This window comes from Melozone crissalis, unplaced genomic scaffold, assembly GCF_028551555.1.
Source record: "Melozone crissalis strain CALT ecotype California unplaced genomic scaffold, PUWL_Pcris_2 ptg000081l_1, whole genome shotgun sequence".
NCBI lineage: Eukaryota > Metazoa > Chordata > Aves > Passeriformes > Passerellidae > Melozone > Melozone crissalis.
This window is the reverse complement of record NW_026535858.1, coordinates 5,181,128-5,193,259: the sequence shown is the minus strand read 5'-3', so window position 1 is coordinate 5,193,259 and position 12,132 is coordinate 5,181,128. Positions and strand designations below refer to the sequence as shown.

Sequence of the window (12,132 nt, the reverse complement as noted above, 5' to 3'; positions counted from 1 at the left end):
TTATTTCTCTCAGTTTGTGCAGTGCATGAATGGCCTCCTCTGCTGGGGTTTGCCTGCCCAGTGTCACAGACAGGCACAAGTGTCCTGGCAGGGGGCAGGTCAGTTCTGGAGGAAGGGCTGCAGAGCTGGGATTAGCATTGCACTGCCCTCAAGCCAATAAGCCCCTCTAAGATGGGATTTCTTGTCTTGAGCTCATCCCTTGCTGGGCAGAGTAATTCAGCTCTGGAGCTGCTGACTCAGAGCCTGACCCTGCTCGTGCCCCTCCAGGATCTGTGTGCACATCTAACCTTGATTAGTGCTGCTCTTATCATTCTTATCTCTGCTGGAGCAGTTCTGATATCCCTGATGCCTTTGGATGTGCCATTCTCTCAAATGTGCAGGGATTCCGCTGCCTGACATCACACATCTTTGGGCTGTCTGGGCACTACAGAGGGTGGCATTTGAATGCTACTGGGATTTTTTATAGACTGTGCCTTCGTGTGAGGAATTCCAGTGAAATGTATAAATACTTTCATTAAGATAAAAAGGACACAAAAGGATTTTCCTACAATTTTCTGTGATATTTAAATTGCATCCACAGGGATGTTTCTGTATTGCCCTTCATTGGGTAAATTTTCTCAGTATTCAATTATCACATTATTTTTCAAAGAGTGGGTATGTAATGGAAATCTAAATTGGTTAAGAAATAAAAGTATTTAGTGAGTCAGATGGTGTTCTTGTGTCTGGGATGTCTGAATGAAAAGGGGATTGACTGTATTTTTCCCTAGCCCAGCTGAGAGAAGTCCCTAGCCAAATATAGGTTTCTAACATTTTAAATTTCCAAAGCAAACCATCTCAATTAGGAAAGCTGCCTCTTCCCTATCTCTTACCACAGGAACAGGAGAAAATTGTCATTCTCTAAAGGCATAGAGAATTATTTATTACATTTATTAAATAAACTCCAATTAGGGTTTGCAGTTAGATTTTGCAATTAGGCTTCCAGAGTATTGGACAAAACTGATTTATGTGGAAGCAACATTTTGGAGCAATAATTGTATCCTAGTGTTTTCTTCAAAATCTTTCTAAACCTTCCTGGTTCATTCCTTGTGTTGTTTGGCTCACAGCTTCTGCCTTGTGAGACTGCAAGGTTCTTGATCCTACCTCATGTTTGTCTTTGAAAACAGTTTTAATGTCCAACATTAATTTATTTTCCACCTTCTTGTCAGGCTCCATCCAAGTTGTGTTTATGCTGTTTATTCCAGTGCCAACAACAGAACTTTTCCTTTGGACCTCTCGTGCTCCCAGAGCCTCCCAGCTCCCTGTGCAGAGCTGAGCTCAGTGGCATCCACATCCTTGGTGCCAGTGCCTTCAGTAAAAACAGGAATTGTTACTGTCCCAGAGCTTTTACTGGAACTCACAGGAGGATCTCCCATCCAGCCTGGGGGCTCCTTTCTGGCCAGCTTTGCTCTACAACTCAGCCCAGTGTCACATTACAGTTCATGCGCAAATTGTTCTTTTCTCCAGTTTAGCACATAATCACATCTGATTCAAAATTCACATATTTTACTGAAGATGTTATCAGGACATTACATTGATGACTCTAGCCTACCAAAACAAAGATAGTTGGGTATTTTCTTAATTCTTCTACCCTGAGAGAGGTCTTTTATGCATTTTTCCCCATCATTTCACTTGGTCTTTAAATTTCTAAGTATTGCAGCCTGCTGAGATCTGATGGGTCAACCTGTAGTGATTTGGGAAGCTCCTTCCATTCCTTCAGGAAAATATGGGGGCATTATTTGCCTTTGTCTTAGGACACAATTTACTGGTTGATTCTTTTCAATTGCATTGATGTGAATGAAGGAATCATTATGCAGTTTTGTCTCCTAGCTCATTCAGAGTTAGGACAAGAAAGTCTTTCCTGTGGTTGGAATATTGATGTTCCCTGAGTGTTGCTTTCAGTGAAAATTTCACTCTGAGCTGCATTGACCCTTCCTGTCTACAGAAGCTTCATTTTTATTATTCACTTTGGAGAATTCAGTCAGATAAGGGAAGTTTGGAAATACCAAACACCAAATGATGATGAAATTGAGCTTCACTCTGTTTTCTTCTACCACAGTTGTGTTCAGGTTGAAAGGAGCTCAATCCTTTACACAGTATTAACACAAGGGGTGTGTGCAAGTGATTTTCCCAGCTGAGTTAGACCTTTGGGGTTCCTCCTGAAGACACCCAAACCCTGGGCAGTCAGGAAAAGCCCCCTCCTGCTTTTCCTTCCCCTTGGGGCAGGTTGTGGAGCCTTGCTGACCATGCCTTGATCGCTCGCTGCAATATGGAGGAGGCCGTGCGGAGCGTGTCCTTCAGCCCTGACGGGTCCCAGCTGGCACTTGGGATGAAGGATGGCTCCTTCATCGTCCTCAGAGTCAGGTAAGATGAGAAAACACTGGGTATCTTATCAGAAGAAAAAGAAATAATAATTGCAGGTGCATCCATATCCCTTTTAAAAGGTGGTATTTTGGCAAAGAGGAGAAAATCTGTGCTTTAATAAATTTCAAAATATTGGTTCTTAGGAATAATGTTGATAAAATTTAAGATTTTCAGGTTTGGCTCTTTTCCTGTAGTCTGAAGGTACTAAAGGTACTGAAGCTACTAAATACAGGTATTTAGTGAGAAGAAATGTGCACAACAGAAAAAACATAGTTTGGAGAGCTATCATCTTCACTGATGATTTATTTCCTGTCATACACACACCAGGCAAAATAATTGGTAATCAAAAGACATTTGTAAGTATTTTCAAGATAAACCTGAATTCTGTTTTTTGTGTAAGTGGAAAGCCTTTTTCTACATGGCTGCATCTTAAGCATTTTCTGTCTGAAATGCTGTTATGGAGGGCGCACAAAAGCAGGTAAAGCCTTAGATGGGCCATAGAGTGAAATGGCCAAACCTCCACTGTGATTTCAAAACACAAAAGCTGTTTAATTGATATCTGGAAGAATTTACCCCCTCCTGACTGTACTCCTTATGTTTGCCAAACATATACTTAAAATACTTGGAACTCCAAACTGATAGGAGGGAAAAGCCTGGGAAAACCCCTATAATGCTCTGCTTGAGTGACTTCAACAAAACTTAAATGAGCCGTTCATATTAATTTAAAAGCCTTGCCAGTGACTATTTTTCTAAAGACGTTAATCATCTTTGTCTCCCAGTAATCTTGTCCTTGTTAATTTATCTGATGCCTCCTGGAAATCTCTGTCTTGGGTTAGGAATGCCTCTCCTTTCAGAACCTTGCTTTTAACAGTGCTGTGTCAACATTTAAGAGATAAACTTACAAAATGTATCACAGTAAAGTAATGAAGTACTAGCACTACTTCAGTAGAGCAGGTGAAGAGAATGAAGAACACTGTGGACAGGCAGAGTGGTTTCTGTCTGCTGCTTAAAAAATGCTTAAAATCAATGCTTCTCCTTTCAGGACCCTGCTTTTAACAGTGCCTTGTGTCAGGATTCAAAAGATAGACTTACCAAATGTATCTCAATAAATTTGGCTTGGATGCTGCTAGCAATCCTTCATTAGAGCAGGTGAAGAGAATGAAGAACGTTGTGGACAGGCAGAGTGGTTTCTGTCTGCTGCTTAAAAAAAGTTTAGAATCAATGCTTCTCCTTTCAGGACCCTGCTTTTAACAGTGCTATGTGTCAGGATTTAAAAGATAAACTTACAAACTGTATCTCAGTGAAGTACTGAAGTACTTTATTGGAGCAGGTGAAGAGAACATGGTGGACAGGCAGAGTGGTTTCTATCTGCTGCTTAAAAAATGCTTAGAATCAATGGAAGCGATAGGAAGTTATCCACCAAAAAAAAGGATATTTAAAGCGAAATCTAATTTCTATTGTACAAATTATTCAGTGCATCTATCTTACCTGTGCCTTGCACATTGCTGGTGTGCAGCTGTGACTGTGCCCTGTGGCCCCTGCAGGGACATGACCGAGGTGGTTCACATCAAGGACCGCAAGGAGGTGATCCATGAGATGAAGTTTTCCCCCGATGGCTCCTACCTGGCCGTGGGCTCCAACGATGGGCCCGTGGACATCTACGCTGTGGCCCAGAGATACAAAAAAATTGGGGAATGCAGCAAATCCTCCAGTTTCATCACCCACATTGACTGGTCTGTGGACAGCAAGTTCCTGCAGACCAACGATGGTGCTGGAGAGAGGCTCTTCTACAAGATGCCTTGTAAGTTTACAACAATTAAATTTTGATTTTGGTTGAAGAGAACACCACAAATATGATACAAATATTACAGGTGAAAGTGGAGTTTCCTGGCTGGAACATAGAGAAATACCCACTACTTGTTTTTTTCACATCCTCAGCTTTAAGGAAAGGCTGTCTCTGCTGTGTAAATTGCATTTTTGTTCATAGCAACCTTTACAGCTTGACTCACTCTTAGGTAACTACCAAAGCCCCTCTGTCCCTATTGTCCTTTCTTGATGAATGATTCCTGTTAGTGATCAGAATCTTTTTAAGATTATAACTAAATATAGGAGAACTGTTTGAGTCAGCTTGAATTGCTGAGGTTCTCAATGTAAAAGCTTGTTGGTAGAAACAACACTGATAACTAATTGACTTATTCTCATTCTTATTTGAGAATGCTTTCTAATATTTAGAGGAAACTTTTTGCAGAAGAGAGCTTTAGAAATAAAAATTTGGGCTCTTTTGAGCTAGTTTGGCAGCCTTCAATCAACTCTAAAACAGCCCCTGTAAGTAAAAAGTACTACAGAATGGCTAACTGAGCAAATACTCGCATTTCAGGGACTCAATGTGGATGAAAAACTCCTACTGGCACATGAGCATGATTTAAAATTGTGCATTATTAACCTACAAGCACTTGAAAGCATTCTAGGAACTCTTGCTGTTCACAGTACTTTCTACTGAAGGCATTTCTTTGGTAGATTTGGAATTATGAAGTTTTTCCACTTCCATGTGTTTTTATCATGCCAATCCTAATTAGCATACTAATTCTCATTAGTATTCTAATTATTTCTAATGCAGCTGCATTAGAACTCCTCAGATGTGTGCTGTCCTCAAACACCACAAATGAGAGATTATAGTAATTTAAAGGAAGATTGTGACTTCTTAATTGAGGTTAAAAATTAATTACAGCTAGAATACGCAGATAAATATGATGAAAAGAAACAGAGTTTCTAAAAAGCAAATGATGAAATTGGTTATTCACCTGCACATTTTCAGCTGGGAAACATCTAACAAGCAAAGATGAGATCAAAGGGATTCACTGGGCTTCATGGACCTGTGTGATAGGAGCTGAAGTGAGTGGAATTTGGCCAAAATACACAAACATCACAGATGTCAACTCTGTGGATGGGAATTACAACAGCTCCGTGCTGGTGACTGGTGATGACTTTGGCCTGGTGAAATTGTTCAGATTTCCGTGCCTAAAGAAAGGTAAGATGGAATTTTGTATGGCTGAAAATGCAAGATTCACCTCAATACTGGATCAGTGTATTTTCTAATGGTGGCTTTTCTTTCTGGTGTAAAATTCCAATTAGTGTGTGCACAATTCCTGTGAGTATCAATGGATACAGAGAGCAGACTTTAACCCTCTCTGTAGTTGTTTTCAGAAGTGTTAAGAATGTGTGGCTGCTTCCTCAGGATTTGCACTGTGCCAAGCATAAAACCAGCAATCCAAATCAAACAATCTTTTGCCTTTCTGTGAGCTTCAGTGTTTAATTTGATATCACATCTCAGTGTATTTTCAAAATTTGTGTTTTAGAAAAAATGTAATGCATGTGTTGAGTTCACAGTGGCACTCGTGGCCAGAAAGGTGAAAATTACACCTTGTGTGTGTCTGGTACTTCCTGCCAAGACTGAAGTGCTTTTCTGACAGCTGAAGATATTGTCTACTTATTTTTATATCATAATTGCTTTTGTATCAGCATATCAAATGAGGCATTTGATGTTTTTTTTGTTTTCAGCTTTCACAAGTGTATGTTTCTATTAGGAACTAACTTCATTAGTATAAGGTTAATTTTTCCCTCACATAGCAGCAGTTCTCCTGTTGTTTCCAGGAGCTAAATTCAGGAAATACGTTGGCCACTCAGCCCACGTCACCAATGTGCGCTGGTCCCACGATTTCCAGTGGGTTTTGAGCACAGGAGGTGCCGATCACTCCGTTTTTCAGTGGAGGTTTGTGCCAGAAGGGATAACCAATGGCATCCTGGAAGCCTCCCCACAAGGTAAACATCATCTCTGTTCAAGTATTTGTTAAATTAAATCAGCACAGAATGCTGCACTGCTGGGAGAGCTCTTATTGATTTAGCAGGAAAAAAAAATCATAATTCTTTGGAATTGCATATACTCAGCATGTTTGGGACATTGAAGCTGTCAAAGACAAGCCTTGGTTTGGGCCACATTAAAAGCTGCTGCAGTCTGCAATATTTGTGTTTGGGAATACATAAACAGCTTTCCTCAAAGTGTGTGAAACAGGACATTTAGAGGGACTGGATAATTAAGTTTCCAACCTTAACCATCTAACCTGAATTCATAAGTCACACTACACATTTAATTGTTAATTTTAGATTTCAATGCAATCTCACGTATCCACAACAAATTTCTCATATTTATGCAGTAGCTGTACCTCAGATATTCTTCTTGTTATAGTCATGATCTTTATAATATCCTACCAAAGCCATATGAACTGTGTCATGGTGGTTGCTAAAATTGGGATTCCCTGCAGCAGAAGGGCAAAATTTCACTCTGTACATGCACAATTTGGTAAATTATCTAAATTACAGCAAATATTTTAAGCACAAAGAATGATCAGTGAACGCTTTTATTTGTCATTTCTGTGTGTCTGCTCTCCAGACCCTGTTTTGAAAGCACAATTCTCTGATGCTGGAACTGTACCAGTAGCTGCTCAGTGATTTTGCTTCTTTCTGCCACCTTCCTGCCCTGGGCAGGGAAACAGGAGAGACAGAAATGAAGGCTGACACATTCAGTCAGGCCCCGTGACTTTTACAAGCTGCTTGAGCTTCCAGATTTCTTGAATACTGCTTTGCCCATAGTCTCAATTATATAAAAATGTCACATACTATTTTCCTGTGATTTCATGTGTTCAATATATAGATTTTTAATTTTTTTTTTTTTAAGCAGAGGGTGGTGTTGATTCCTACAGTGAGGAATCAGATTCAGATTTATCTGACGTGCCAGAGCTGGATTCTGACATTGAGCAGGAAGCTCAAATCAACTATGATCGCCAGGTGAGTGTGAAATAACCCCCAGGGCCAATTACCTGGCAAGTTCCCATCCCTGTTCAGCACAGAGAGGAAGTTTACTGCTGACTCATGGACTGCTCTCAGTTATTTTGATGGAATTCAGCTGATTATGCAACCAATCTACATAAACCCTTGAGCTGGAGATGAGAATTTGAAAGGGTTTGGAGAAAAGAATTTAGAAGTGTTTTGGGGGTTTGAAGATGATCTTTAAGGTCCCTCCCAAGCCAAACCACTCTGATTTGGACTCTATTTACAAGTGACTAGAACCTGGTTCCAGGAGCTGTGGTCATTTTGAGTATTGCCTGTCCCCTTGTCCAGTGAGCTCTCAGCTGCAATGGGGAAGGTCAGAAATCCCTCAGAGCAGGACTTGGATCTTGTACTAAGGGGGAAAATCACAAAATAAGTTGGTTCATGTTGATTTAAGGGATTTAATGGCTGGTGTGGGGCTGCTTTCTGGGATGTGGGAAGCTCACCTCTAATATGCCAGGCTTGAAGCAAGGGCATTCTTTATCTTTTCACCTCACTTTCTAGACTGCAATAAATTGCATAGGTCCTTCTGCCAACAGCCTCTTTCACCTGTTTGTTACAGAGATCAATCATGAATGACAAATGAAACAGATTTTGCCAAATTCTCTCTGTTCCATTCACTCCCAGTTTCACTGGAGTGCTGGTCATTCTCCTCCTCCCCTCCTCCTCCTGATTTTCCATCTGTATTCAAATCAGCCATCATCCTCCTCCACACTGTCTGTGTGTCAAAAAGGACATCTGGGTTTAAAAACTACAAGTGACAATATCATTGCAGGCAGTTCAAGAGCAATATTCCAGGCAGGTTAATGCATGGAAAACCAGGAGCATCTTTAAAATAGCATCTCTCATGGGAAATGGGAGACAGCCCCAAGCAGAAGCTGCATTTGGCATTTTGTTAAAGGAAATAATTGACAAAAGCACAAGGAAATAACAACATTAATCTTACTTTGAGAATTGAGGTTTGGTTTGTTTTTTGTTTTTTTTTTTTTCTTTTTAATATTATGGCTGAAACAGCAGAGAGGATTCTACATTTTGAGATGCATCAGAACATGATGCTCCACTATTTTGTTTCACTGAGTTTGTTTGTTTCTTCTCCTTTCTTCCAAAAATCCAGTGTTGCTTCTTGAAAGTCAGGTAGATTTCTGTGGGAGTGGCAATTTTATTGTCCATTTGTCCAAGAAATGTGGGCACAGAAAACAAACACTAAACCTACGTTTCTGCATTTAGATGGATTTTGTTTAAGGATGCTTCAAACACCTTTAGTATCTCCACAGAATTTCACCATTTCTAAAGTGTTAAAATGGAAAGTATTTTGTGTATTTATAGAGCTGTAATTATACTTTGGGGTTGTTGGCAGATCACTGAAGTGCTTTTGGTTCTTGTGTATTTCACCATAATCCTGAGACAGGAGCAGTTCATGCTCAGCTTTGAGCTTGGACACTGCAGCGCAGATGAAATTAAGGAACACCTGGAGACTCTCAGTCACTATTTACATTGCTTTTCACTAAGTGACACTGGAATCTTCTAGAAAGAATGCACTCTGCTGCTGCTGCTCCAGATTGCTGTTCTGGGCCACTCAGGCCAGGAGAATTCATTGTTCAGGAAACATTTATTATCATCTGAAGGCTGGGGACAATAGTGCCTGCCTCTGCATTGTAACCACTCTACATCACATTAGCATATATTAAATTTCATGCTTAAAGTCACTTTCACTCACATACACAGATATTCAGAAAAGCAGAGACGTGCAGTTAACTTTAGCAATTCTTCTTTAGGTTTACAAAGAAGACCTACCTCAGCTGAAACAGCAAAGTAAAGAGAAAAACCATTCTGTGCCCTTCCTTAAGAGAGAGAGAGCACCTGAGGACAGCTTGAAGCTGCAGTTTATCCATGGGTAGGGTAACAAAAATAATATTTGCTATTTCTGATTGATTAACATTGCTGGGGTGCTCTGACAACTCTTATCAGAGCATAAGCAAAGCATTTTGTGGTGCTTACCCACAATTAACTTGTCATTTTTACTGTGGTAATTATTAGAATATCAGGTATAGCTTTTCTGTTTTCAGTTTTGTTTTAGGATGGATGGAGCTCTGAGCAGCCTGGTGCAGTGGGGGATGTCTCTGCCTATGGCAGGAGGCAGAGTGGGTGATCCATAAGGTCCCTTCCAGCCCAGCCCATTCCAGGATTCTCTTTGTTAAAGAACAGGGGAAGCTTGTGACACTGATAAATAATAAATCACTGTTGAGTTTTATGAAATTACATTTTATACTTGTTGCTCATACACCTGGTGTTTCCTGGAGTCTTTGTAATAGCTGGGATTTGTTCAAATGCCTGATAGATTTCTGCTCCAATCCAATTCCTCATGAAGCTTACCTGGACACAATTCTGTGTAAAAGATACAGCCTTTTTGTGAAATCAGCGCTGATTTAGGAATTGAGTGCAAAGTAACCCTTGAGAAGATCTTCTGAGCTGGAGCTCAGAAGTATCACAGAGGAGCCTCAGGACTCCTTTCCTTTAACACACAAATCTGTAGCACAGATTTCCCAAGCAGCTGTGGGGCAGCCATGAGATATTTGATGTCTGCTGCAGGTACAGGGGCTGTGACTGCAGGAACAACCTGTTCTACAGGCAGGGGAGGTGGTTTATCACATCTCCTGCAGCCAGGTGTTTGGGTTTTGGTGTTTGCTGCAGGTACAGGGGCTATGACTGCAGGAACAACATGTTCTACACGCAGGCAGGGGAGGTGGTTTATCATATCACCTACAGCCAGGTGTTTGGTGTTTGCTGCAGGTACAGGGGCTGTGACTGCAGGAGGGGAGGTGGTTTATCACATCTCCTGCAGCCAGGTGTTTATTTGGTGTTTGCTGCAGGTACAGGGGCTATGACTGCAGGAACAACCTGTTCTACACGCAGGCAGGGGAGGTGGTTTATCACATCGCCGCTGTGGCCGTCGTGTACAACCGGCAGCAGCACTCGCAGCGCCTCTACCTCGGCCACGACGACGACATCCTCAGCCTCAGCATCCACCCCATCAAGGACTATGTGGCTACTGGGCAGGTGGGGAGTTCAAAGTGACAGCAATCATGTTCTATATAGAATTAGAAAAAAAGCCATTTTCTTTTTCCTCACGTGTATTGTTTCCTCCTAAATCTGGGCAAACTGAATGATGTTTCCTATTTCCCTGCTGAAACTCTTGGAGGTGATTATGAAACCATTCCTATATAAGATAAACACTGCCAGTCTTGTGCTGTGGCCTTCAAAAGTCTTATATTTACTTTTAATCTCTCATGTAAAACACAGGAGCTATATTTTATCTCCTTCCTAGAAGGTTTTGGACTTCCATGACTCAGTTGCAGTATTTTTGTATATACTGTAGGAGCTTTCAACAACTTTGCTCAGATAAACGCTGATGGGCACTTTGCTGATATCTGGTACTGAACATGATGTATTCAGTGTATACATTCAGTATATTCATTCGGAAATCAGGATAAATGATACTATGAATGTTCCACTGAATAGTGATAGTTTTAGAGACCATCCACTGATATTTCCCTGAATGAAAAAATAAATCTTGAAAAAGATAAAATAGGGCAAATGACAAACCTCTGTAGGGTTTTAAAGATATGATAATGCTAATTACTGTTATTGGTGTGCTTTGTACTTCTGTGGGCAGAGAGCCCAATTAACCCTCTGATCTAGGTTGGAAGAGATGCTGCTATCCATGTTTGGGACACCCAGACCCTGAAATGTTTATCCTTGCTCAAAGGCCAGCACCAGAGAGGAGTGTGTGCACTGGATTTTTCAGGTGAGCCACAGCCTATGTTTATCTAAATGATGAATTTAAAAGCAGTCCTGGTGATGAAATGTTAATTCAAAGAGGTGTAAAATTGCAGCCAGTACCAATTTTACATGGAAGCTTGCTGACTTGGGATAAAAACAGTGTGTGTGGTGAAGTCAGTTGTGGGCCTTTGGTCGCTTGGTCAATGATTGATTTGGGTGGTGTCTAGCAGATAATACCAAGTGTGCAGTTGGAATTCTGGTCACTCTCTACATGGTCCTGTGAGAATTCTAAAGCAGGCAGGATGGTGACTCAAAGCATATGAATGAGTTGGAAATGTCACCTCTGGGCTCATCCAACTCTTTGCATTTGCTAACAATTGCCATATTTTTCCATGAGTTTACAGAAGAAGTAAATATGACAAACAGTTGTCTGCTGTCTCTCCCACTTGTCTTTCCAAGCTGGCTGCCCTGAGCTGTCTCAGTTCTTAAGGGATAATTCCTGTGTGCAGCACTGAAGAATATCATCCATATGGTGGGGACTTAAATACTTCTGTATCTTCATAAAAGGCCTTGAAAATTCATTCTCCCTTCTCTATGAAAAAAATTAAGAGATTACTTTATCTGAACTATCCTCTACTTGATCTGATTTTTTTTTTTCAATTAAACATGGCTTATTTCATATTCTGCTCTCCAGAAATGAGGTAAGAATTCATTAGGATGTAGATCACATTTGTAAGACAAGACTATACAAAAGAAGTTTGACTTCCACAAAGATAAATCTGTGGAACTCAGTCATATTCCATTATCAGGAGAGGAGCCCTGGTGTTCATCCAAGAGCTGGAATTCAGATGTGAAATTGCTGACCCACTGTGGTATATAAGCTCACTCTGAAAGGAGATAAAGTGCCAGAAGGAAGAAAAATGGAAAAGAATGATTTAACTGGTATTAGATAATGTGCATAGATGTCAAAAAACTTCTTGATAAGATCCTTAATTGAACAAACATTCCTATATTTGAAAATTCTTTGTAGTTTGCATTTTTAACACCAAGTAAATTCCTGTCCAAGTG

The 12,132-nt window shown here is 40.6% G+C and overlaps 1 protein-coding gene across 4 annotated transcripts in view; it reads left to right on the top strand.

Annotated features, from left to right (window-relative positions):
- EML6 (EMAP like 6) overlaps nucleotides 1-12,132 on the top strand; it is a 90,818-nt gene that overhangs the window by 41,640 nt on the left and 37,046 nt on the right. For 3 of the 4 annotated variants that reach the window (XM_054290377.1, XM_054290375.1, XM_054290373.1), the window contains exons 8-15: nucleotides 2,263-2,400; nucleotides 3,945-4,201; nucleotides 5,216-5,428; nucleotides 6,052-6,219; nucleotides 7,136-7,242; nucleotides 9,060-9,178; nucleotides 10,155-10,341; nucleotides 10,984-11,089. In XM_054290377.1, the coding sequence (XP_054146352.1) occupies nucleotides 2,263-2,400; nucleotides 3,945-4,201; nucleotides 5,216-5,428; nucleotides 6,052-6,219; nucleotides 7,136-7,242; nucleotides 9,060-9,178; nucleotides 10,155-10,341; nucleotides 10,984-11,089 (1,295 nt within the window). Of the gene's footprint in view, nucleotides 1-2,262; nucleotides 2,401-3,944; nucleotides 4,202-5,215; nucleotides 5,429-6,051; nucleotides 6,220-7,132; nucleotides 7,243-9,059; nucleotides 9,179-10,154; nucleotides 10,342-10,983; nucleotides 11,090-12,132 lie in introns of all 4 variants that reach the window. The other variant, XM_054290374.1, reaches the window with a different exon arrangement.